Source organism: Mustelus asterias, chromosome 6 (assembly GCF_964213995.1).
Source record: "Mustelus asterias chromosome 6, sMusAst1.hap1.1, whole genome shotgun sequence".
Lineage (NCBI taxonomy): Eukaryota > Metazoa > Chordata > Chondrichthyes > Carcharhiniformes > Triakidae > Mustelus > Mustelus asterias.
In genome coordinates this window covers 108,787,273-108,815,160 of record NC_135806.1, presented here as the reverse complement: position 1 = coordinate 108,815,160, position 27,888 = coordinate 108,787,273, and the positions used below count along the sequence as shown (strand labels likewise).

The window sequence follows — 27,888 nt, the reverse complement described above, 5'->3', positions numbered from 1 at the left end:
CAGTGGAAACAACATCCCTGCTTCTATCTTATTTATTCGCTTCATAATCTTATATGTTTCTATAAGATCTCCCCTCATTCTTTTGAATTCCAACGAGTATAGCCCAGTCTACTCAGTCTCTTCTCATAAGCCAACCCTCTCAACTCTGGAATCAACCTAGTGAATCTCCTCTGCACTCCCTCCAGTGCCAGTATATCCTTTCTCAAGTAAGGAGACCAAACCAGGTGTGGCCTCAGCAGCACCTTATACAGCTGCAACATAACCTCGCTGTTTTTAAACTCCATCCCTCTAGCAATGGAGGACAAAATTCCATCTGCCTTCTTAATTACCTGCTGCACCTGCAAACCAACTCCTTGAGATTCCTGCACAAGGACACCCATGTACCTTTGCACAGCAGCATGCTGCAATTTTTTACCATTTAAATAATAGTCCATTTTGCTGTTATTCCTACCAAAATGGATGACCTCACATTTACCAACATTGTACTCCATCTGCCAGACCCTCGCCCACTCACTTAGACTATCTATATCCCTCTGCAGACTCTCAGCGTCCTTTGTACACTTTGCTCTTCCACCCATCTTGGTGTCATCTGTGAATTTTGACACACTACACTTGGTCCCCAACTCCAAATCATCTATGTAAATTGTAAACAATTGCAGTCCCAACACTGATCCCTGACGCACACCACTAGTCACTGATCGCCAACCAGAAAAACACCCATTTACCCCCACTCTTTGCTTTCTGTTAGTTAACCAATCCTCTATCCATGCTAATACATTACCCGTAACACCATGCACCTTTATCTTATGTAGCAGTCTTTGGTGCGGCACCTTGTCAAATGCCTTCTGGAAATCCAGATACACCATATCTACAGGTTCCCCATTGTCCACTGCACACATAATGTTCTCAAAGAATTCCACCAAATTAATCAAACATGACCTGCCCTTCATGAACCCATGCTGCGTCTTACCAATGCGACAATTTATATCCAGATGTCTCGCTATTTCTTCCTTGATGATAGATTCAAGCATTTTCTCTACTCCAGAAGTTAAGCTAACCGGCCTATAGTTAGTTACCTGCCTTTGGTCTACCTCCTTTTTTAACCAGTGACGTCACATTTCCTGACCTGTGAACTTCCAGGGCAGGATTTCCCAGTGCATTTTTGGCATTACCTGCCCCCCCCAACTCGCCAATATGGCGCTTTGGAACTCGGAAATTACAGCCTTATGTACCCTTCTGGCACAGTGGTTAGCACTCACAGTGCCAAAGACCCAGGTTCGTTTCCTGGTTTGGGTCACTGTCTGTGTGGAGTTTGCATGTTCTCCCTGTGTCTGAGTGGGTTTCCTCCCACAGCCTGAAAGACGTGCTGGTTAGGTGCACTGACCCGAGCAGGGGTCAGAGTGTGGCGGCTAGGGGAATTTCACAGTAACTTCATTGCAGTGTAAACGCAAGCCTACGTGTGACTAATAAATAAACTTTAAAAAAACTTTGCTTTATGTTTTGTTGATGGGCGTATAGAGTAGACTTAATGTTGGGATTCTACTGTCTCTCAGTTAAATAAATAACCTACTCAGATACTCAATGCCATGTGGGAGGGGTAGAAGAATTGTAGAAAGCAGCACAAAAACTGCAGAATAAGCGGGGTCAAAATTATATGCTGACAAAGTGTTGCATATTGGATGGAAAACTAGGAAACACATATGTTCCATTTATTGTCATAAAATAGGTAAGAATGAAGTTGAATTAGAACCTTGCTGAGTATATGTATAAAACCATTGCAAAGCAGCAATCAACAAAGCCAACAGCATATTGAACTACATAGCCTGAATTATATTCAAATTGTACAGTTGTTCATTCAGATCACTGTACTGTATCAGGTTCTAGTTGCCTTGACATATTCAGTTGCTGCAGAAAAGTGCAGAGAACAGCAATGATAAGTCTGATCCTAAACGTCAGGGGTCAGGTTAGAGGGAAAACTGAAGTAATGTAGTTTTTTCAGCCAATAAAGTATCAGAGAATATCTTAGAAGTATCTAAGATAAAAGTGGTATGGAAAAGATAAATCTGGAATATTTTCAGTCGAAAACAAGGGACCATAAGATTCAACGGTAACATTACAATTAATCTTAAGAAGCTCTTCTTCATACAGAGAGTAAAATAGATATCTGATGGTGTAGGGGAAGCTCAAACGCTGGGTGCATTTAAGAAACATGTAGATTAAGCAATAACAGAAGGTTGTGGTCATAAAAGAGTACTTGCGACTACCCATTTTCAACTTGTACAATTTTTAAACCAGAAGTTCTTCTCTTTATCCAATATTATAAACTAACAAAGTGCAGTTAAAACAGTTAAACTGGGAAAGATAACAGATTATGAATAATGCTAGCGATATGATGATTGTCAGATATACTGAATTACAAAGTATAATCACATTATTGATCTAGATAATCACAATGTTGACTGTTTAGTGCCCTGTGGACTAGATTGTTACAGCAATATCTTTTGCATTCCAATACTTAAAATACACAAGTGTCACATACAGCCCATTATATTACCTTAACAATTTTATTAAATGTGTTTGAATCAGTATCAAACACACAAAATCAGTATCTGCACCACTGATTTAAATTAGGAAATTTATATGGTGAAAGTATGTTGTCTGATATGTTCAAGGAAAAATTAATACACTTGTAAGAAATTATTTTGGTTGGTAATGATCAACCCTTTTCATCCAACTTGCTCAAATGTTAATACAAGACGAGTTCATCCAGTTAAACGCCAATGGAAGTGATTTTGCAAACTGATCTGGTTCCCTCCCAGTTTTCATTCATAATGTTGGATGGTTTCAGAGGCTGGCGGCAATACTATATCTTGTATATCAGCGGTTACTACAGTCGCAGACTGCAATTTATAAATGATCTATTGGATGAAGTGTGATCACTGGATCATTTTTTAAAATATGGTTCCATACTTTCTTGGAAATCATGTTCCTTGAAAAAAACCTGGCAAGCTTGAATAAAGTAATTACATTTAAAATTTACCACAATTGATTTTCACTGCGAACATACCTGACCAATCTGTATGTGAGTTTCTTCTATTGATTGTGCAAAAGAACTCAATATTTCTTTCATGTGCCTAAGATGAGCTTCTTCAATCTCCTGAAATTTCTGAAGGGCAAAAAAATACAACCACAAGAATGTTTAAAATGAAATAAAATTCCATATTTTTACATTTCAAAGTGTAAACAAAAAATCAAAATTAAATGAAAGACAGCAATACAAAATAAATTAAGCAACATCAAATAACAGTGTTATGCCATTTAATTTGACAGTGCCAGGGATGCTGCTAATAGAGGCCGTGAGCAAACAGAAAGTGGGTCACAGGTAAAAACGCAGGACAAAACGAGTTTGATGAGTCTGAAGGCCCAGTTCAAACAAAAAAAGTCAAAGGCAAATAAAGTCAGGACTCAGAAGCTCTGGACAATTCCCTGGCATTAAGTTTTCAGTTATAGTACTTACAGAATCCAGAAACCTAGGGAGTGAAGGGCTATAGTCAACAGCTGGGGTGCAAACCCATTTGTCATAATTGCTCTTCGGATATAAGGTTTTATATTTTATTTACACTCCTTATATAGCACCCAAATGATTTGGCAAGCAATTGTTTATGATCAGCAGAATATGCATTGGTGGTGGTCTTATGAGCTTTAAGGAGGTGATATTGTCCAATGTTAAAACCATTCTCTGCATAGCAAATATAATGTAACAAGCAATACATTTGAGAACAAAAATCTAATTCATGATGTTGATTAAAAAAATTCCATTCATGATACAGATAATCATTAGCACTGTAACACTTTTAAAAGATGTATATACCATCACTCACCAATGTCTATCCTATTTTTTCTCAACCTCTTACATACCTTCTAAAAGCCCGTATGTAAGCTTCAGAAACAAAAAAAGAAAAAGAAGATTTTATCCTGGCAACCATTCACACTGCCCCTTTAAGAGCAGTATTCCTTCCCTAATGGTAGGATTGCTAATATGATCATTTCAACACCAATGACTTACAATTTAAATATAATTTTAAGGTGATGGAGGCACCATGGATTAGGATATTTCCTTTTCCTTGAGGTGTATATTCACCTAATGTCTAAAATCCAGCTCTCAATTCACCCATCCCTCTCCAAACTTCATTTCCACTCCAGTCACGCACCACCTTTGCAATCTGAGGCTGGTATGATACTGTCATTCTGATCCCATGAACAGATCACATACCATCAGTATGTATGCTTCCCGCAACAAGGCCTTCGCCATTCGCAACTTGCACTGATTGCCACAGAGAAATTGTCTTCACAGAAGCCTCCCTTCCTGAGTACTTTCCCAAGGCTCCAGCTTATCCAAAACCACCCCATCCCTGGCCTAATTCTACTCATTCAAAGTCCAAATTCTGTCATTTGTAGTTTCTCCACCACCCCCCCAATTTTCCCATTACTTTCTTCAACTTCATCCAACTGACCTATTTATTTTCCCTCGATTTTCTATCAACTCTATTCAACTTCCTGATATCGAACAGTGCTGGCCACCAACCTTGAACCTTTAGGATATCAGCTTTGGCTTAGTTTTAGCATCCTTGTATCTCAAGTCAGAAAGCTATGGATTCAAGTCAAACTCCAGAAATTCACTACACAATTTAAGACGATACTATGTGCAGAGTTGAGAAAGATGCTGTTTTCAGATGGGGTATTAAGCAGATACCTGTTTACCCTGTCAGGTGAGCTTAAATTATCCCATAAAAGAGCAGAAGCATTTTCCTGATGTCCTGAACAATGTTTGTTCATTTGGCCCTCGTTTCATCACGACCCCCATTTGGTCATTTATCCCAATGCTGTTTTGAGACCTTACTGTGCTTAAATAGACTGCAGGATTTCCCTCGCTTTCAACAATAACAACATTTTAAAAGTACTTTGTTGACTCTGAAACATTTCGGGACATTCTGTAGTCATGAAAGGTGCAACATCCTTTTCAAGTGGTCATCGTTCTACTTCCTCTTCAAAAGCCCAGCCCTCAATCCATCCATCTCTCTCCAACTTCCACTTCTCCTCCAAACTTCATTTTCACTCCACTCACGTCCCCACCCTTGCAAACTGAGGCTGGTATGATGCTGTCATTCTGACCCCATTAACAGAACAAATACCATCAGTATGTACGCTTTCCTGCAACAAGGCCTTCACCATTCACAACTTCATGGGTACAATTTCACTGGCAATTTGCACTGATTGCCATAGAGCAACTGTCTTCACAGAAGCCTTCCCTACCTGGATCTTTTTCCTACTTTCCTGAGGCTCTAGCCATTCCACCACTCCCCACATCTGGCCTAATTTCAACACTGTGCCCATCTCTTCCTTCTGTTAGCAGGCTACAGAATGCAATACTATTGAGTAAGAATAGCAGTAAAAGATCTCACCCCAGACCAAATGGGATTTCCCTCTCCAAGTTCTTACATAACACTGGTGGAATTGAGATATCTTCTTACTCTAATCATACCAAACCATTGCTAGAAGCTCTGTGTGTGCCTGTTCAAAGCCAGAGTACCATTTTACATCTTACGATGTCCTGGGGGCTAGATCCTTGGAAGGAAAACTGTTGATCAAGATGGAAACATTTAAAATGTGATATCTGAATTTCTCACTTGATGCAATAAAACTCTACTGGATTGCCTGAGCTCTTCACTAGAAGTATAGAAATTTACATCAGAAGGAAGTCATTTAGCTCATCGTGCTTTTGCTGAATGAAAACGAGCTATCCGGTCCAATCTCACTTTGCAACTCTTGGTCCGTAGCCTTTTAGGCACTTTGAGTGCATATCCAATTTTTTTTTAATGCGGTGAGGGTTTTTGCCTCTTCTACCACCGTTTCAGGTTGTGTGCTCCAACACTCAACATGCATAGAGACAGGAAATTCAACCTACTTAAATTAAGGCATTTTTTTAACCATTTAGTTCATTATACAATAAAATTTCTGCTGGTGTCCTTCTCTCACAGAATCTCAGATAAGATGCTTATTAAGACACTGCAGGAACAGACCATAATTTTTCATCCATTAAAACAATTGGTGGAAAATCATGGATTATGCAGGAGTATGCAAGCGGAAAATTTAACGTCATTCTCAATCTTAATTTTCTGCCCATTCTCCATTTCCCTTAATAGATTTATATACTGGAAAGATCCTTCCTAGTATATAACTACATGTAGATATAAAAGATCACATTCTTAGTTGGGCTCCAGCTTCTGTATTAAGCAAATAACAAATAAGTAATATAGTGCACACCAATGATTAGCCAACAGATAATACATACCCGAGCAGTTTCTGTCATTTTCTGTTCAAAATCTGTTCTGGCTGCAGCATACTTTTCCACATATAGTTTATAGGTTTCTGTAGCTTTTTTAGATTTTACAACTGCCTGAACACAACATAAAGACAAAATATATATTAACTCCTGAAGAACTTATCTTACAAAATAGGGTACATGTATTCTTATGGAGCTACGCAATACATGAAATTTAGAGCAGTGTCAAAGTATTTTACTGTCTGCTTCTTTTTTCAACTGAACAAATTGTTGCTATCCTGTTGGAGGCAGTTAACATTTATAGATGGAACCTGAAAACTCAGCAATTGACTGAAACAAGATTTCATATTTTTAAACAGAGAATCTAGAAATGGCTTACCCATTGTTTAAGTTATTTTTAAAATTTCAGCTTTAACCTAACAAGATAAATACAGGTTAATTAGACCAAGGCAAGTTTGATGTGCCTTTACATTAGGGTGGATATATCATTTTCTTAACCAAGCTTCTTCCATTTATCTACAGTTAAAACTTGAACTACTAAAACTAAAAGTTATATTCTCAAACATATAAATTACAACCTGAGTTTTTACAACATAGATATACATGTTACAAACTCTGTAGAGACTCATGTTCCTCATATAAGAAGCTCTTCATTCCAGGGATCATTCTTGTGAACCTCCTCTGGTCCTTCCTTAGATACGGGGCCCAAAACTGCTCACAATACTCTAAGTGGGGTTTGACCAGAGCCTTATACAGCCTCAGAAGTACATCCCTGCTCTTGAATTCTAGCCCTCTCGACATGAATGCTAACATTGCATTTGCCTTCCTAACTGCCGATTGAACCTGCACGTTAACTTTAAGAGAATCTTGAACAATGACTCCCAAGTCCCTTTGTGTTTCTGATTTCCTAAGCATTTCCCCATTTAGAAAATAGCCTACGCCTCTATTCCTCCTTCCAAAATGCATAACCTCATACTTTTCAACATTGTATTCCATCTGCCACTTCCTTGCCCACTCTCCTAACCTGTCTCAAGTCCTTCTGCAGCCCTCCTGCTTCCTCAATACTATCTGTCCCTCTACATATCTTTGTATTATCTGCAAACTTAGCAACAGTGCCGCCTTCAGTTCTTTCTTCCAAATCGTTAATGTATATTGTGAAAAGTTGTGGTCCCAGCACTGACCCCTGAGACACACCACTAGTCACCGGCTGCCATCCTGAAAAAGACCCCTTTATCCCCCACTCTATGCCTTCTGCCAGTCAGCCAATCATCTATCCATGCCAGGATCTTACTCTTGACACCATGGGCTCTTAATTTATTTAACAGTTTCCTGTGCGGCACCTTGTCAAAGGCCTTCCGGAAATCTAAATAAATCACATCCACTTAGATCTCCTTTATCTACCTTCCTTGTTACCTCCTCAAAGAACTCTTTCAGATTTGTCAGACATGACCTCCCCTTGACAAAGCTGTGCTGACTCAGTCCTATTTTATCATGCACTTCCAAGTATTCCACGATCTCATCTTTAATAATGGACTCTAAAATCTTGCCAATGACCGAAGTCAGGCTAACCGGCCTATAATTTCCCGTCTGCTGCCTCCCTCCCTTCTTAAACAATGGTGTTACGTTAGTTAGCTACTTTCCAGTTCTCTGGGGCCCTCCCTGCGTCCAGTGATTCCTTGAAAGATCACCACCAATGCCTCCACAATTTCCTCAGCTATCTCTTTTAGAACCCTGGGGTGTAGTCTTATAAACTAAACAATCTTACAAATGAAAGGTGGAAGTTACTGCACAACCAGCTGCGTGTTTTGCGGCAGTGGGAGGCGGCCCGTCATTGGCCGGCGGCAAGGTGTTCTAGTCTCACTACTGTCAACAGGGTTTCCCGTTGAATGCACCCTTTGCCAACGTGAAACCTGCGGTAGGGGTGCATCATCGATGGGAATAGAAGATCCTGTCAGAGTGAATGGCTGGAAAGTTCTGGCCATTGCACTTTAAAAATAACAACAGCATATTCCGTTAACTACAGTGCATTTCCTTTTGTCTCTTCAGCTTAATGTTTACTTAGTAAAATACCTTACGAGGGTTTAACTCTGGTACACGTAGTTGGTAAAAGCTGGTCTATACCATCTATCTGGTTTAATCTGGCTCCCACAATGTATTCAACACCACTATTTGGTTAAACAGAACAGGGTTACCAGACACAAAAACAGAAAATGCTAGAAAATGTCAGCAGATCTGACGGCATCTGTGGAGAGAGAATAGAGGCAACATTTCAAGGCAGGATGACCCTTCATCAGAGCTGCCGAAGGGTCATCCAGATTCGAAACGTTGGATCTATTCTCTCTCCACAAGCGCTGTCAGACCTGCTCAGATTTTCTGTTTTTGTTTTAGAGTCCAGCATCTGCAGTATTTTGCTTTTACCTCAGGGTTACCAGGCAATTTTCAGAAGTTTAATAAAACAAATCTGCTCAAATTTACCCATGACCAGTAAAGTATCAGCTTGCGCCTGTCTGTACTTCATCATGAACATCCATTTTTGGTCCATTTAATTAGATACAATTTGAAAAAGGGAATATATAGTAATTAATCAATAAATTGACCACAGTTAATTATGGACAAGCATAGTTCCATTAAAATTAAACCTCAAGAAAATGTGCATATTTACATAATTTAAAGTTTGTGTCTACGATTAATACAATTACAATTTCATTACACTTGCTTTGTAACATGCAATGGTTTGATTCTGGCCTCTTTTGCAATCCTGATTTTTATTGCTGTACCATTGCCTTCAGCTGCCTCAATCCGATCCTCTAGAATTCTCTCCCTAAATCTTTTGCCGTTTTTCTCCTTTAAGACACTTCTTCAAGCCTACCTGTTTGACCAAGCTTTCGGCTTCTGGCCTTCACTCCAATCTGTGAGCCCAATATGGAGATACAGCAGAGTACTACTACCCCAGACAACTTTTAAGCAAGACAGCCTTGATTAAACTTGGAATAAGCAGAACAGCTGATGTGACAAGCCCCACTCCAAAAGCAACAGATTATCAGAGCTCCTTTACAACAAATATTCTTCTTTGGACACCAAACAAAACGACCAGCATCACAAAAGCTTTATCTTTAACTTCCCCTTTAATTGTAGTTCTGGTCCTCTTCTCCCTCAATCTATTTTTGAAATCTGGACCTTACCCTCTCATCACTTTGAATTTTGACTCCCACTGCCAAACTTCCAGTTATGTGATCTACTTTCTGTAAGATGTTTTTGAGGGGGAGACCAGGTGTGTAGATGAGGGTAGTGCAGTTGATGTAATTTATACGGATTTCAGCAAAGCCTTTGACAAGGTCCCACATGGGAGATTTATAAAGAAGGCAAATGCACATATGGAATACAGGGAAATTTGATAAGGTGGATTCAAAATTGGCTTAGTTGTAGGAGATAGAGGGTGATGATAGAAGGCTGCTTCAGTGACTGGAAACCAGTGTCCAGTGATGTACCACAGGGATCTGTGCTGGATCCCCTATTATTTGTCATTTATATAATTGACATAGATGACTATGTGGGGGGTAAGATTAGTAAGTTTGTGGATAACACAAAGACTGGACGGGTGGTTAACATTGAGGTTGAGTGCCTAGGGCTACAGGAAGATATAAATGGGATAATTATATGGGCAGGTAAGTGACTGATAGAATTTAACCCTAAAAGTCTGTGGTGATACACTTTGGAAGGAGTAATTTGAAAGGAAGTATTCAATGAATGGCATGACACTAGGAAGTTCTGAGGAACAAAGGGACCTTTGGTGTGTTTGTCCATAGATCTCTGAAGGAGGAAGGGCATGTTAGTCGGATGGTGAAAAAGGCATTTGGGACATTTGCCTTTATCAATCGATGCATTGATCACAAAAGCAGGGAAGCCATGTTGGAGGTGTCTGGAACTTTGGTGAGGTCACAGCTGGAGTACTGTGGACAGTTTTGCTTGCCACATTATAGGAAGGATGTGATTGCACTGAAGGTGGTGCATAGGAGATCAACCAGGATGTTGCCTGGGATGGAACATTTAAGTTATGAAGAGAGGTTGGATAGCCTTGGGCTGTTTTAGTTGGACCAGGGAAGACTGAGGGGCATGGACAGGGTGGAGCAGCTGTTCTTAGCTGAAGGGTCAATCACGAGGGGACACAAGTTCAAGGTGAGGGGCAAGAGGTTTAGGGAGGATGTGAGGAAAAATAATTTTACCCAGAGGATGGTGATGGTCTAGAATGCACAGGCTGGGATAGTGGTGGAGGCGGGTTGCCTCACATTCTTTTTAAAAAGTACCTGGATGAGCACTTGGCACATCATAACATTCAAGGCTGTTGGTTAAATGCTGGTAAGTGGGATTAGGTAGGTAGGTCAGGTGTTTCTCATGTGTCGGTACAGACTCAATGGGCTGAAGGGGCTCTTCTGCACTGTGACTTAGGCCTCCTCCTCCTTTCCAGCCATATAACTGTATCTTTTAACAACCTCTCCACCCAGCCCAGATCCCTTCTTCTCACCAGGCTTAGCTCTCATCTTGCTCTATGGTTTGTCTTCAAAGAGTATAAAATATATGAACTTGACCAGTTCAAGAAGGTTGCTCACCATCTTAAGCACAATTAGGGATGAGCAATAATTGCCAATCTTACCAATGATGTCCAGCTTCTGTGACTAACTGAATAAAAGTAAAATATATATTTATTATATGGGCACATAGACATGGCAGAATTTAGTGTGAAGATGAAAGGAAAGAAAGGCAATTTTAAAAATCTCTAAGAACAATTTACTTCCTGCAAGAATGAAATTACACAGCTATGACTGTTCTTTTTCTAGGTAGACAAGTTGTGTGCCATTGCAGGAACATGTATCTCATCATTAAAAAATTCCTCATGCAATTATATACAAGCCCTAACATTCTACAGTGATTGCAATTTGGATTTACTGTGCAAGTGCAGCAATTCCTTGAAACTCACAGGGAGGGACATACAAACATACAAATTAGGAGCAGGAATAAGTCAATTGGCCCCTTGAATCTAAACTGTCATTTAAAATTCATGCTAATCTGATTGTGGCCTACTTTCCTGGCTATCCCTATAACCTTTGAAGCCCTTGTCAATCAAGAATGTATCTAACTTGGCCTTAAAAATATTTAATGTTCCTGCCTTCACAGCTCTCTGGGAAGCAAAGTCATAGAAACATAGAAAATAGGAGCACGAGAAAGCCATTTGGCTCAAGCCTGCTCCGCCATTCATTATGATCAAGGCTGATCATCCAAACACTGATCTCCACAATTTCCACTAGTCACTGCCTGCCATTTGGTAAAAAGTCCATTTATTCCTACTCTTTGTTTCCTGGCTGCCAACCAGGTTTCTATCCATCTCAATAGACCACCCCCAATCCCATGTGCTTTAATTTTACACGTTAATCTCTTGTGTGGGCTTTGGTGGTAAGCCTTCTGAAAGTCCAAACAAACCACATCCACTGGCTCCGCATCAACTCTACTAGTTATACCCTCGAAGAATTGCAGTAGAATTGTCAAGCATGATTTCCTTTTCATAAATCCAAGCTGACTCTGTCCAATCCTGCCACTGTTTTCCAAGTGTTTTGCTCTAAAATCTTTGATAACAGATTCTAGAATTTTCCTCACTACCTATGTCAGGATTGCTGGTCTATAATCCCGTTTTTCTCTCTATCTCCTTTTTTAAATATTGGGGTTACATTAGCTACTCTCCAATCTGTAGGAACAGTTCCAGAGTCTATAGAGTCTTGAAGGATGACCACCAATGCATAATGCATCCACTATTTCTCAGACCACTTCCTCAAGAACTCTGGGATGTGGATTATCAGGCCCTGGGGATTTATCGGCCTTCAATTCCATCGGTTTCCCCAGCACCATTTCTCTACTAATACTGAAGTCTTTCAGTTCCTACCTCTCACTAAACCTAAGTTCCCCAACATTTCTGGTATCTTATTTGTGCCCTCCTTTGTGAAGACAAACCTGAAGTATGCATTCAATTGGTCAGCCATTTCTGTGTTCCCAATTATAAATTCCCCTGTTTCTGACTGTAAGGGACCTACATTTGTCTTCACCAATCGTCTTCTCCTCACATACCTATAGACACGTTTACAGTAAGTTTTAATGTTCTGCGCAAGCTTACTCTCGTACTCTTATTTTCCCCTTCTCAATCAGTCCCTTGATTCTCCTTCGCTGAATTCCAAACTGCTCCCAATCCTGGGGTCTGTTGCTTTTCTTGGCCAATTTGTATGCCTCTCCCTTGGATCTAATGCTATCTCTAATTTCCCTTGTCAGTCATGGTTTGGCCACCTTTCCAGTTTTACTTTTGCGCCAGACAGGAATAAAGAATCGTTGCAGTTCACCCATGCGCTCCTTGAATGTTTTTTATTGTCTATCCACTATCTTCCCTTTAAGTAACATTTCCCAATCTATCATAGCCAACTCTTGCCTCATGCCAAGATAGTTTCCTTTATTAAGTTCCAGAATCCTTGTCTCAGAATCAATGACGTCACTCTCCATCTTGAAGAAAAATTCTACCATATTATGATTGATCATCCCCAAGGCGTCTTGCACAACTAGATTGTCAATTATTCCTTTCACAATTACTAGTCCATTAACAATGCCACTACACCAGCTCTGTATTTTTCTCCGAGTCTTTCTTTCTCATGAGAATGTACCTTTTCTGAGTATTCTGAAATTTCCCCTTAAATGTCTGCCACTGTACCTCTAGCGTCTTACCCTGTAATCTGATTTTCAAGTTCAGTTTAGCCAGCTTTCTTCATACTCTTGTAATTGTCTCTATTTATCTTTAAAACACAAGTCTAAACCCACATTTTTCGCTCTCAAATTGAATGCGAAATTCAATCATGTTGTGATCGTTGCTACCGAGAGGCTCCTTTACTATGAGGTCACTAACTAATCCTATCGTATTGCATATTACCAGGTCTAGAATTGCCCACTCCCTGGCTGGCTCTAGAATGTGCTGTTTGAAGAAATTGTCCCAAAAAAGCTCTATGAACTCATTTTTCCAGGTTACCTTTGCCAATCTGATTCAGTCAATCTAAATGTAAATCAAAAGGGTGGTGGGTGAGTGGAATCGGCTGACGTCGGTGGTGGTGGAGGCAAACTCGTTGGGGTCTTTTAAGAGACTTCTGGATGAGTACATGGGATTTAATGGGATTGAGGGCTATAGATAGGCTTAGAGGTAGGGATATGATCGGCGCAACTTGTGGGCCGAAGGGCCTGTTTGTGCTGTGGCTTTCTATGTTCTATTAAAATCATTCAGGATTATTGCAGTACCGTTCTTAGAAGCCCCCATTATTTTTTCTTGGTGGCCCCATTACTGCAAGATTAACAGCAGAGCAGCTGAAATCATCGAATAATTTCTGGCTACTTGCAACTCATAGGGCAGTTCTTCGTCATCACAAACTGCTGAATGTATTTACGCATGAATAATGGAAGCATATTAAACACTTGCTGTTATTTTCCTGATGTTCTGGGCACTCATGTTTCTGGGTTCTGCACAGTTGTTCATTCCTACCAGTCTCTCTTGGCCCTTTTAATCAGGAATTCCTTCTCAACCTAAGAAATTTGAGAAATTGATTTTTTTTTAAAATATAGAGCTTACCTTTTCTACTTCTTTTTGTGTTGCTCCCTCTTTTTTTAACCTTTCATATTCTACACATTTAACACTGTAGTTTTCTTTAGATTTCTGCAGTGATTGAGTGATGCTCTGAATGTTCTGTACAGCATCCAGGGTTCCTGCCACTTCTTCTTTAGTCTATGATGGAAAATAAATTGTCAAAAATGAATTATTTTATGGTTAGCAGGCACTGATTCCAAAATTTAAGTTCAATAACCTCTCTAATTGGTGTCAATTAATTGGGATTTATTAAAAGTACAGTTTCAAAAAAGTCATAATGCATTTTCAATCATTCAATGATTCATTTATGTTTCAAAATACTTTAAGATTATTTAACGATCAATAAAGGAAACATCGAGGAATGACATGTATCCAATTTTGTTCAAAATGTCCGCATGAAACACTTCCAAGATTATGGAATCATAAAATAGTACAGCATAGAATGAAGCCATTGGCATGTTCTGCCTGTGCTAGCACTTTGATTGAGGACAAGAGTTCCCAAACTAAGGTCCGCAGACTGGTACCGAGAGGTCTGGGAACGGTCTCCATGGAGTCCGCAAAGCCTGTGGCCATCATGTGAATGGCAAACGCCAGTTTGAATGCGCAAAGTTTAAAAATAATTAGCAGCATAGGCCAATCAGAGAAAGGCCTCTTATAGCCCAAGATGCTGATAGGCGATCTCTGTGGTTGGCAAACAGTGACTCTATCAAGCCCCACCCCGTCAGTGTGACAGAGTCAGAGATGCCTGCAGCATTTTTCTAATCTAAGTGCTGCATTATCTGGCGAGAAAAGCTAAAGTTAAAGTTTATTTATTAGTCACAAATAAGGGCTTACATTAACACTGCAATGAAGTTATTATGAAATACCCCTAGTCGTCACATTCTGGCGCCTGTTCAGGTCAATGCACCTAACCATGCACCTAATCAGACTGTGGGAGGAAACCAGAGCACCCGGAGGAAACCAATGCAGACACAGGGAGAACGTGTAAGCTACGCACAGACAGTGACCCAAGGCGGGAATCGAATCCGGGTCCCTGAGGCAGCAGTGCTAACCACTGTTGTGGGAGGCTAGGGAGGAAATTGCGGGTCCCCTAGCAGAGATATTTGCATCATCGGTAGTCACGGGTGAGGTGCCTGAAGATTGGAGAGTGGGAAATGTTGTGCCTTTGTTTAAAAAGGGCTGCAGGGAAAAGCCTGGGAACTACAGGCCAGTGAGCCTCACATCTGTGGTGGGTAAATTGTTGGAAGGTATTTTGAGAGACAGGATCTACAGGCATTTAGAGATGCAAGGACTGATTAGGGACAGTCAGCATGGCTTTGAGAGTGGAAAATCATGTCTCACAAATTTAATTGAGTTTTTTGAAGGGGTAACCAAGAAGGTAGATGAGGGCAGTGCAGTTAATGTTGTCTACATGGACTTTAGCAAGGCCTTTGACAAGGTACCGCATGGTAGGTTGTTGCATAAAGTTAAATCTCACGGGATCCAGGGTGAGGTATCTAAATGGATACAAAATTGGCTTCTTGACAGAAGCCAGAGGATGGTTGTAGAGAGTTGTTTTTCAAACTGGAGGCCGGTGATCAGTGGTGTGCCTCAGAGATCAGTGCTGGGCCCACTGTTATTTGTCATTTATATTAATGATTTGGATGAGAATAGAGGAGGCATGGTTAGTAAGTTTTCAGATGACACCAAGATTGGTGGCATAGTGGACAGTGAAGAAAGTTATCTCCAATTGCAACGGGATCTTGATCAATTGGGCCAGTGGGCTGATGAATGGCAGATGGAGTTTAATTTAGATAAATGCAAGGTGATGCATTTTGGTAGATCGAACCAGGGCAGGACTTACTCAGTTAATGGTAGGGCGTTGAGGAGAGTTACAGAACAAAGAGATCTAGGGGTACATGTTCATAGCTCCTTGAAAGTGGAATCACAGGTGGACAGAGTGGTGAAGGCGGCATTCGGCATGCTTGGTTTCATCGGTCAGAACATTGAATACAGGAGTTGGGACATCTTGTTGAAGTTGTACAAGACATTGGTAAGGCTACACTTGGAATACTGTGTGCAATTCTGGTCACCCTATTATAGAAAGGATATTATTAAACTAGAAAGAGTGCAGAAAAGATTTACTAGGATGCTACCGGGACTTGATGGATTGAATTATAAGGAGAGGCAGGATAGACTGGGACTTTTTTCTCTGGAGGCTGAGGGGTGACCTTATAGAGGTCTATAAAATAATGAGGGGCATAAACAAGGTAGATAGTTAATATCGTTTCCCAACGGTAGGGAGTCTAAAACTAGAGGGCATAGGTTTAAGGTGAGAGGGGAGAGATACAAAGTGTCCAGAGGCGCAATAGTTTCACACTGAGGGTGATGAGTGTCTGGAACAAGCTGCCAGAGGTAGTAGTAGAGGCGGGTACAATTTTATCTTTTAAAAAGCATTTGGATAGTTGCATGGGTACGATGGGTGTAGAGGGATATGGGCCAAATGCGGGCAATTGGGATTAGCTTAGGGTTTTTTTTTTAAAAGTACGGCATGGACAAGTTGGACCAAAGGGCCTGTTTCCATGCTGTAAACTTCTATGACTCTACGACACTGTGCCCCGTGCCACTGACTGTGCAGCCGGGGTGCTGCATGCCGGTTTCCTCGGCAGAGTCAGCAATTATAGAGTAGATGTCAGAAAATTTCGCTCTACATGTTTTGATAAGAATATGTGATTTGCTTCGAACTCTTCAAAACTTTCACACCACCAACAAGGCACAAATCAGGGATGTGATAAAATACTCTCCACTTACCTGAATCTTTGCTCCATCAAAACTCCAGAAACTGAGCACTATCCAGAACAAACAACCTGCTTGATGGGCACCCCAACCAGATTGAATTCCATTTGCCACTGATCAGCCCATATGACCAACCTATCTATATCCTCCATAGTGTAAGACTATCCTCGTCACAATTTACCTCCCCATCAAGTTTTGTGTCATCCACGAACTTACTGATCAACCCTGCTATATTCATGTCTAAATTATTTATATAAACAATTACAGTAGAAGTCTTCAAACAAGAAATCTTGACATGTCATCCTTTCGACTATTAGCTGCAGGTTCAAATTTAAGTTGTCAGCCTCTACAGAGATTGTAACACCATCTACAAGATGCACTGCAGCAGCTAGCCAAAACTTCTTTGACACCTTAACCTCTACTGCCTAAAAGGGCAATGGCAGCAGGTGCATTGAAACACCAGAGCTGTCAAGCTCCCCTCCAGGTCACATACCACCCCGACTTGGAACTATATTGCTGTTCCTTCAATGTCACTGGTTCAAAATCCTTGACCATTCTCCTTGATAGCACTATCAGTGTACTCGCACCATGAAGACTGGAGCTGTTCAAGGACTCGGCTCCCCAGCACTTTCTGAAGGATAATTAAGGGTAGGCAGTGAATGCTGGTGTTGCTACCAAAATCCATATCTCATGAATAAATTAAACAAAAATGGCAAACCGCCTCTGAATACTTTTAACGTCCTTCATAAAGTGTTGTACACAAAACTCCAGTTGAGACATGGAGTAATTTTTATAAGGTTTATTATGAATTTCTTGCTTTTAAAGTCACAGAGTCATTACGGCACAGGAGGCCGCCATTTGGCCCATCAAATCAATTCTGGTTCTCAGTCATGCAATCCAAAAATAATTTTTCTCACTCTTTCCCCTAAGCCCTGCAAATTTTCCTCAAGTGCCGATGCAATTTCCTTTTGAAGTTATTAAATGTCTCTGCTTCCACCACCCTTGTAGGCAGCAAATTTCTGATCATTACCACTTGCTGTGTGAAAAAGCTCTTCATCACATCCTCCTGCATGTCTTCACCAAAATTTGTATCCCCGAATCCTTGTACCATCAGCTAATGGGAACAGCTTTTGTCTATCTTATCTAAACCTGTCATAAACTTGGTCACCATTATCAAATATTCCCTCAATCTTCATAAAAGCAAAATACTGCAAATGCTGACATCTGAAGAAGTGTCAAGTTAACACTGTTTCTCTCTCCACAGATGTTACCCACCTGCTAAGTATTTCCAGCACTTTCTGCTTTCATCCCTTCAATATTCTTTGCTTCAAGGAGAACAACCCCAGCTTCTCCAACCTAACCTTTTAGCCAAGTTTCCTCACACCTGGAACTAAATTTCCTCTGCACCCTCTCAAGGGTCCTCACATCCTTCCTGATGTGTGATGACCAAATGGTAGCAATAATTGTGACCTAACCAGAGCTTTATAAAAGCTCAGCATAACTTCCATGCCTTTGTAATCCATACCTTTATAGGTAATTATGTGCTTTGCTAATTACTCTCTCATTATCTCCTGTCACCTTCAAAGATCTATGCACATGAACACAGATCTGTTCCCGTACAGTCTTTAGAACTGTGCCATTGAGTCTATATTGACTTTCTCTACACCGTCTGCCAAAATGCTTCACCTCATACTTCTATCTGTACCAATTTCCACCAGCCAATTGCTGGCCTATTCTGCTAGCTGAATGCCCTGTTGCAGTTGATTGCTATCACCCTCAATGTCAAACAATGTGCAATTTATAGCATGTAATGGTAGGCTGTGTGGTAGTTTATCCTCCACCTTTCAGAAAAGCTTATTTTTCTTACAAATTGGAACATCGAACAATCTTAATCTTATCAAATGCCAGCATGTTCCAAAAAATTACTGAGTTTCTGTCTGAAAATAATTTTTGGCTATGGGTGACTGTAGTTCCAAATTAATTAATTTAATGCAAACCACTGGAAGCCAGTGTAACCTGATAAAACACTGTAGACGGTTATTTGAATTACTATTTAGTTTTATTATTTTACAGATTTTGTTTTCGAGGTGTTTCAATTACAGAGACAATACAATAACCACTTGATGACCATAGTTTCTTAAAATCATGGAATAATATAGCACACAAGAACATCACAGACTGTTACCTTATTGTAGAGCTATCCAATTAATTCTCCTCCCATGCTCTTTCCCTTTCAAATATTTGAAAATATATTTTCAAATATTTATCCAATTCTCTTTTGCATGTTCATACTGAATCTACCTCCAACAACTTTTCAGGGCAATGCATTCCAGATTTTAAAAACTCACTGTAAACGATGTTGAAGAGATGCTAGTTCGCTATCCTGGCAGTCCAACTCACTGTCAGGAGGCCTTCAATTAACTTTAAACTCTTTTAGCCAGCACACACAATTTCAGCTGAACACTGCATGAAAGAGATGTTTCCTGCAGCAAGCTTCTTCTAAAACAAAAAAAACTGAAAGCCTGTTTGAGATCAGAAAGCAATGTGCTTTATCAAGTATCAACTCCTAGAGAAACCTAGCTCTTAAGGGAACCATCACCCCAACATGAAATATAGTTTTTTCCTCAAAAGCTATTGGGCCATCACAACAGTGAACAGAAATGGCTCCAGAACCAAATGCTGCAATTTAAGCCATTCTGAAAATGTGTCCTAACTCTTACTCTGTCCTTTATAACCAATTTTTAAAATAGAATTTGCTATCTTTTCACAATTCCATAGTCTTCAATCTTCTCTGTGATCTCATGTGTGGTGGGTACCTTGTCAAGGACTTTCTTGTATTCATGCTTACTATATCCATTGCAGTTCCACCACATTGGTGATTTCCTCAAAGAATTTCAAAATGTTTACTCAGCACTATTGTGTATTTTGTAATCAATGTTGACTATTTCTATTTTCTCTTTATTTCATTGCATATAATTTCATCCTCAGATGTTAAACTATCTGGTTTATAATTAGTCAGTTTCTGACTCAGGCTCCTGTCTGCCTAGCTATTAAGTGTTAACTGTCTCATGGCACTTCTCAAAGAAAATGAAGGAATGTTGAGCTGTTCTATCCATTAATTTTCACTTAGCACATGCAATTAAAAAACTAAACTAGACCTTCATTTCACTGCTATGTGGGATATTATTACTACAGTGCAAACTGGCTGCTGCTATGCTTACATAGCAAACACTGCAACTTCATAAGTTATTCAATCTGTGATGCACTGGTACATTTCAATTACATAACAAAGTATTATATAAATAATAATATCTATTAGATAAAAGACAGACAAATGATTTATCTGATCAGATTCTTAGCATTGAAATATTTGGTTTGTTGCAATTAAATTTGTTCTGATTCGATTCGTACTAGGTAAAAGGTGCCATATGTTTTCTTACCTTCTTATGTGCCTTGGTCTGTTCATCTCCATACTTTTGTACTTCTTTAATTAATTCTTGAAGTTTTCGCACTAGATCTAAATGGCTACTGGCTAATTTCTCAGTGGACAATTTTAAAACATCCCATACTGGTGCAAAAGTTCTGAAGGAATACATAATGTAAATAGATAAACACCATAGCACGAGCAGACAGAAAATGGTTTCAAGTAAGACATTTTCTAAATCCTTTTAAAATCTCTCTACAATCACATCACATTTGGAATATTCATCAAAGAAACTTACCCCAGCTGACTGTAATTACTTGTTGTTTTGGCTAATTTGGTCATGGATCTTGAATAAATATCTTCTATTGTTACACTGTTTAGGAGGGAAGAGAATTATTTTAAATAAAATTATTTGATCAAAACAAATTTATGGCCAGTCAATCTATGGAGCAGGTTCCATAGGGAGATGGTGGAATAGATATTGATTTATCCAAATGCAAATCAGATAGACTTTTTTTCAGAAAGTAATAGTTCGGTATGTCATATTTGAGTAACTTGAGACATGACAGGGGTGGGTGTAGAATGCATGAGAGGAGGAGAACCTTGGATGTACGGTTCTCAAAGCTCTCAACCACTGCCATTTTCCATATGTCATTTCTAGGTTTGTTGTAAACAAATTGATAAGAGATTGATTACTGCAATTAGTCAACAACTATGGACATTGAGAACCAGATGAACCTTAGTATTTTCTCATTAAACAATTCTATTCTCCTGTGCTTGAGATTGAGATTTCAAACAGTCTTCTTCCACCCAAGAAAGTGCGCTAAGAGGGCGATGTCATTTCTGACTAAAGTTTCACAGAATCATAGAATCCCTTTGTGCAGAAGGCCATTTGGCCCATCAAGTCTGCACCGACAACAATCCCAGCCAGGCCCCATCCCCGTAACCCTACATATTTACCCCGCTAATCCCTCTAACCTACACATCCTGGGACACAAAGGGGAAATTTAGCATAGACAATCAATCTAACCCGCACATCTTTGGACTGTGTGCGGAAACCGGAGCATCCAGAGGAAACCCACACAGACATGGGGAAAATGTGCAAACTCCACACTGACAGTGACCCAAACCGGGTATTGAACCCAGGTCCCTGGAGCTGTGAGGCAGCAGTGCTAACCACTGTGCCACCGTGCCGCCCACGTTTGGACATGGGGGTCAAAAATGTTGACTTTAATCTTGATGTGGAAATGCTGGCGTTGGACTGGGGTAAACACAGTAAGAAGTTTAACAACACCAGGTTAAAGTCCAACAGGTTTATTTGATAGCAAAAGCTTGTGTGGCTTTTGCTACCAAATAAACCTGTTGGACTTTAACCTGGTGTTGTTAAACTTCTTACTGACTTTAATCTTCCCAGCATTTGCTTTTTTATTAATCATTCACAGGATGTGGGTGTCACCAGGAAGGCTAACATTTATTATTCATCCCCAATTGTTCGAGAAGGTGATAGTGATCTGCCTATGAATTGCCGTGGTCCAGGCAGTGAAGATATTCAGGGAATTTGGGGAATTCCAGGATTTTGATCCGGTGATGATGAAGGAATAGTGATATATTGAGATTTCTCATTTGGTCAATATCGTTTCACTGCAATGTCACTGATACAATTGGGAACATATATTCCTTTTCGTTTGCCAGCAGGCCATAACTAGGAGAATTTAAATGTATAAATGAAATCAGCCTCACTCTTTACTTAATTCAGCAGTCACAGAGATTTTAAAGCGCAATATTTAAATAAATTATCAGTGAATATTATGTATTTTATTCAGTAAATAAATATGGAAATAGAACTTTCTGCAAAACAGACTGAGGACCTGACGAGGATAAATACACAGGCAGCAAGTCCAACAATAAAACTAACCCAAACTGACAACAACTTAATAACAACCTCAGCTCACTATTTCTCTCCAATTGCTCTGGACACTTCAGAAATTCATCTCCATGCTGCTGCTTCGCACATTCTCTCCTTCTCCCTGCTCCTTCCATCCCTCTCTGTTGCCTTCTCTCTCTGTCTGGAATACTCACTCTTTGCAATTTCTCTCTCAAGGATCCTTTTTTTCATCCAATTTGATTCTTACATCCTGCACCTGCATTCTGTTCACCAGCCCATGATTAATTATTCCATTCTCACTGACATTGTAGTTCAATGGTGACACTTTGTGAATTGTTTAAACTCATATTTATTTTTAGAAATATATTTTACTTGGAGAGTTCTTTCATTTATGAATGCACATGTATAGTACTTCAGCTTATATTTTTTCCCCAGACAGGAAATGCTTAACAGAACCTAAACCCAGTTTATACATTAGTTCTTAAAAGAAAACCTGATTCACTTAACATTGTTTTGCTTAAAGACACTTTTCAGGAATGTAACTGTGACGTCAACTGAGGTATTACTGTATGCCCAAGTCATAGTGTTGTGTCACATCAACTTGTAGGTGGTGATGCTCCCATGCTCCTGCTGCCCTTGTCCTTGTGGTAGAAGTTAGAGTCATAGAGGTTTACAGCATGAAAACAGGCCTTTCGGCCCAACTTGTCCATGCTGCTCTTTTTTTTTAAACCTCAAAGCTAGTCCCAATTGCCCGCATTTGGCCCATATCCCTCTATACCCATCTGACCCATGTAACCGTCTAAATGCTTTATAAAGACAAAATTGTACCCGCCTCTACTACTACCTCTGGCACTCACCACCCTCTGTGTGAAACAATTGCCCCTCTGCACTTTTGTATCTCTCCCCTCTCACGTTAAACCTATGCCCTCTAGTTTTAGACTCTCCTACCTATGCCCCTCATTATTTTATAGACCTCGCTAATATCACCCCTTAGCCTTCTACGCTCCAGAGAAAAAAGTCCCAGTCTATCCAGCCTCTCCTTATAACTCAACCATCAAGTCCCGGTAGCATCCGAGTAAATCTTTTCTGCACTCTTTCTAGTTGAATAATATCCTTTCTATAAATAGGGTGCCCAGAACTGTACACAGTATTCCAAGTGTGGCCTTACTAATGTCTTGTACAACTTCAACAAGACATCCCAGCTCCTGTATTCAATGTTCTGACCAATGAAACCAAGCATGCTGAATCCCTTCTTCACCACTCTGTCCACCTGTGATTCCACTTTCAAGGAGCTATGAACATGTACCCCTAGATCTCTTTGTTTTGTAACTCTCCCCAATGCCCTACCATTAACTGGGTAAGTCCAGCCCTGGTTCAATCAACCAAAATGCATCACCTCGCATTTATCTAAATTAAACTCCATCTGCCATTCATCAGCCCACTGGCCCAATTGATCAAGATCCCGTTGCAATCCGAAATAACTTTCTTCACTATCCACTATGCCACCAATCTTGGTGTCATCTGCAAACTTACTAACCATGCCTCCTCTATTCTCATTCAAATCATTAATATAAATGACAAATAACAGTGGACCCAGCACTGTTCCCTGAGCCATAACGCTGATCACAGGCCTCCAGTTTGAAAAACAACCCTCTGCAACCACTCTCTGGCTTCTGTCATCAAGATGTGGAGATGCCGGCGTTGGACTGGGGTAAGCACAGTAAGAAGTCTCACAACACCAGGTTAAAGTCCAACAGGTTTATTTGGTAGCAAATACCATAAGCTTTTGGAGCACTGCTCCTTCGTCAGATGGAGTGGATATCTGCTCTCAAACAGTGCACAGACACAGAAATCAAGTTACAGAATGCTAATTAGAATGCGAATCTCTAGAACCAGCCAGGTCTTAAAGGTACAGACAATGTGGGTGGAGGGAGCATTCAACACAGGTTATAGAGATGTGTATTGTCTCCAGACAGAACAGCTAGTGAGATTCTGCAAGACCAGGGGGAAAGCTGTGGGGGTTACTGATAATGTGACATAAATCCAACATCCAGGTTTAGGCCGTCCTCACGTGTGCGGAACTTGGCTATCAGTTTCTGCTCAGCGACTCTGCGCTGTCGTGTGTCGTGAAGGCCGCCTTGGTAAGCGTTCTCCAAGGCGGCCTTCACGACACACGACAGCGCAGAGTCGCTGAGCAGAAACTGATAGCCAAGTTCCGCACACATGAGGACGGCCTAAACCGGGATGTTGGATTTATGTCACATTATCAGTAACCCCCACAGCTTTCCCCCTGGTCTTGCAGAATCTCACTAGCTGTTCTGTCTGGAGACAATACACATCTCTTTAACCTGTGTTGAATGCTCCCTCCACCCACATTGTTTAAGACCTGGCTGGCTGTAGAGATTCGCATTCTAATTAGTATTCTGTAACTTGATTTCTGTGTCTGTGCACTGTTTGCGAGCAGATATCCACTCCATCTGACGAAGGAGCAGTGCTCCGAAAACTTATGGTATTTGCTACCAAATAAACCTGTTGGACTTTAACCTGGTGTTGTGAGACTTCTTACTATTCTGTCATCAAGCCAATTTTGTATCCATTTAGCTACCTCATCCTGGATCCCGTGAGATTTAACCTTATGCAACAACCAACCATGCGGTACTTGTCAAAGGCCTTGCTAAAGTCCATGTAGACAACATCAACTGTACTGTCCTCATCTAACTTCTTAGTTGCCCCTTCAAAAAACTCTATCAAATTTATGAGACATGCTTTTCCACTCATAAAGCCAAGCTGACTGTCCCTAATCAGTCCATACGTCTTTAAATGCCTGTAGATCCTGTCTCTCAAAATACCTTCCAACAACTTACCCACCACAGATGTGAGGCTCACTGACCTGTAGTTCCCAGGCTTTTCCCTGCAGCCCTTCTTAAACAAAGGCACAACATTTGCCGCCCTCCAATCTTCAGGCACCTCACCTGTGACTATCGATGATGCAAATATCTCTGCTAGGGGACCTGCAATTTCCTCCCTAGCCTCCCACAACGTCCTGGGATACACTTCATCAGGTCCCAGGGATTTATCTACTTTGATGCGCTTTAAGACTTCCAGCATCTCCTTCTCTGTAATATGTACACTCCTCAGGACATCACTATTTATTTCCCCAAGTTCCCTAACATCCATGCTTTTCTCAACAGTAAATACTGGTGAGAAATATTGATTTAGGATCTCACTCATCTCTTGTGGATCACCACATAGATGACCTTGTTGATCTTTAAGAGGCCCTACTCTCTCTCCCTTGTTACTCTTTTGCTCTTTATGAATTTGTAGAAGCTTTTTGGATTTTCCTTTGCCTTATCTGCCAAAACAATCTTGTGTCCCCTTTTTGCCTTCCTGATTTCTCTCTTAACTCTACTTCTACACCCCCTATATTAGGTTGTTTAAGTTTTAAGTTTATTTATCAGTGTCACAAGTAGGTTTACGTTAACACTGCAATGAAGTCACTGGTTGTGGAGGTTTGTTAAAGAAGCTATGGTGCAATGTATCCTGGAGATGTGCACACTGCAGACAAGGTGTACCATGATTGGAGTGAATGTTTAAGATGTTTTATATATTATAACTATATATGTACATTTAAATATTATGTCTGCACACAATTTCTGTTATCATATTTTAATCATACTTTTTGAATGAATGTTTCTGGTTATAAATTCCTTTGCATAATAGTTTTTGCCTGTGTGAATTTGATACGCTAATTTCATAATTTGGATTCCAGGTTTTGGGCACAAATCACTCAAAATATTTGCTGCAAATTTCTGTCATTTGCATGTTGTTGTCAGGGTGTGGGGGAAAATGGGCTAATTGTATGGGGGGGACAGTAATTATTGTGCCAATGCCTTTCTCCCTTTTGAACAGGCGCACTGGGCTCCAGCTGGTGGCCACAAGGAGGAGAGCAAATACGTAACAGTGGCATTGCTGGAATTGATGATGTACTCACAAGCTCTTTCTCCCAGCGAGATAGGATGCCATCCTCCCCCAGCCCCCCCCCAACCTGGTCTCATGTTCCCTCCCACTTCAACACAGCCCTCCCTGTTGAAGTTTCCCTTATTTTATTTCTTATGGCTTGGTTACCCTGATCAACTCTGTCATTTTTCTGAAATCAATGCAGTATTCATATCGATCACTGGGCAGCACAGCATTAATGAAGCCACACTGAATTCATGGTGAAGGTAAGTAACTTGTACTGGCTCCGGCGCCAGAAATCTTATCTAGCAGAGAAAAACAAACCTAAGACCAGTGAAGACACAACAGTCTTCCATGAGCACAAACCAACAAACCACAAAATTAATCACAGATGCTCAAGCACATGCTCAAGAGGTTGAATAAACTTTCACAAATAGTTCACATCCAAATATTGTATCTGGGCTTTTGATAACATTTGACCTTAATACTTGGAATATACAAGTCAAAAGCACAGGGAACAAGGGTCACATAGGAACTGCAATGGTTCAAGAAAGCAGCTCACCATCACCTTCTGAAACGCAACTCGGGATGGGCAATTAATGCTGGCCTAGCCAGCAACGCTCACATCCCGTAAAATGAATTTAAAAAAAGGACTCACTGTGAAGCAAGTTGATTTGATTGCGAACTAAGAGGAGAAATCGGCAGACTAATCCATCAAATACAAATACTGTATTGCGCTAAAGGAAGGCTAACTTCAGTGAGTTGAAAAGTGATCAGGCCCAGTTCTGACAAAAGGTCAACATGAAAACCTAACTCTTTTTCTCCTCCACAGATACTGATCGACATGCTGAGTACTTCCATTATTTTCTGTTCTGATTTCAGGTTTCCAACAACTGCAATATTTAGCTTTCATATTAGTGACGAGGCCCAGATAGACTGTAATCAAAGATTGACAGGAGCAACAGTAAATGAGCAATGGGAGACCTTTAAAGGGTAGATAATTTGGTTACAGACTACACAAGGTATATACTACACTACATATATTAGACCGGGTAATATGCAATGAGACATAATTAATTAGCAATTCATAGTAAGGGATCCTCGAGGCAACAACATGATGGAATTCCATATTCAGTTTGAGGCTGAGAAAAATGAGTCTATGACTAGTGTCTTAAATTTAAATAAAGACAATTGCAAGGGTATGAAGACTGAATTGGCTAGTGGGCTGGTAAAATAGATAAGATGGCAGAGAAGCAGTAGCAGACATTTAAGGAGATGTTTCATAGCTCGTAGCAAAGATATATTCCATTAAGAAAAACAGGTTTCCCAAGCCTTCAAGCTGCAGATCCCTTTTGACCTCCCAAGAGTACTGAAAGCCTCGACCTCAGTTGTTCCCTGCAGCCCCCCCAACCCCAGCCGTGGCTCTTTTCGGGCTCTCCCCAAACCAACCCGGCTGGACCAACCACAGAACCCCTGCAGGAAACCCATAGAACCCAGTGTGGGAACCCTTGCTCTACGAGAAGGATCTTCATCCATAGCTAACCAAGGAAGTTAAGGATGGTATCAAATTAAAAGAAGACTGCCAGTGCTGCTAAGATTAGTGGCAGGAGAGAAGATTGGGAAATATTAAAAAGCAACAAAAATGACTTTAAAAAAGGGAGAAATTAGAGCAGTAGAAAAAATTAGCAAGAAATATAGAAACAGACAGTTAACACTTCTACAAGGTATATCAAACAGGAAAAGAGTGGTTAAATTAAGAATTGGTCCTTTACAGGATAAGACTGGGGAATGAATAATGGGAAATATGGAAACAGCAGAGGCCATCAGCCAGTATTTTGAATTTG

At 40.4% G+C, this 27,888-nt stretch overlaps 1 protein-coding gene across 2 annotated transcripts in view; it reads right to left on the bottom strand.

Moving 5' to 3' along the window:
- The window catches only part of fcho2 (FCH and mu domain containing endocytic adaptor 2), a 182,868-nt gene that overhangs the window by 101,592 nt on the left and 53,388 nt on the right, over positions 1–27,888 (bottom strand). For both annotated transcript variants that reach the window (XM_078214895.1, XM_078214896.1), the window contains exons 3-7: positions 20,501–20,575; positions 20,219–20,360; positions 13,989–14,141; positions 6,353–6,457; positions 3,068–3,166 (exon numbers count right to left, since the gene is read on the bottom strand). In XM_078214895.1, coding sequence (XP_078071021.1) covers positions 3,068–3,166; positions 6,353–6,457; positions 13,989–14,141; positions 20,219–20,360; positions 20,501–20,575 — 574 coding nt within the window. The remainder of the gene's footprint in view (positions 1–3,067; positions 3,167–6,352; positions 6,458–13,988; positions 14,142–20,218; positions 20,361–20,500; positions 20,576–27,888) is intronic.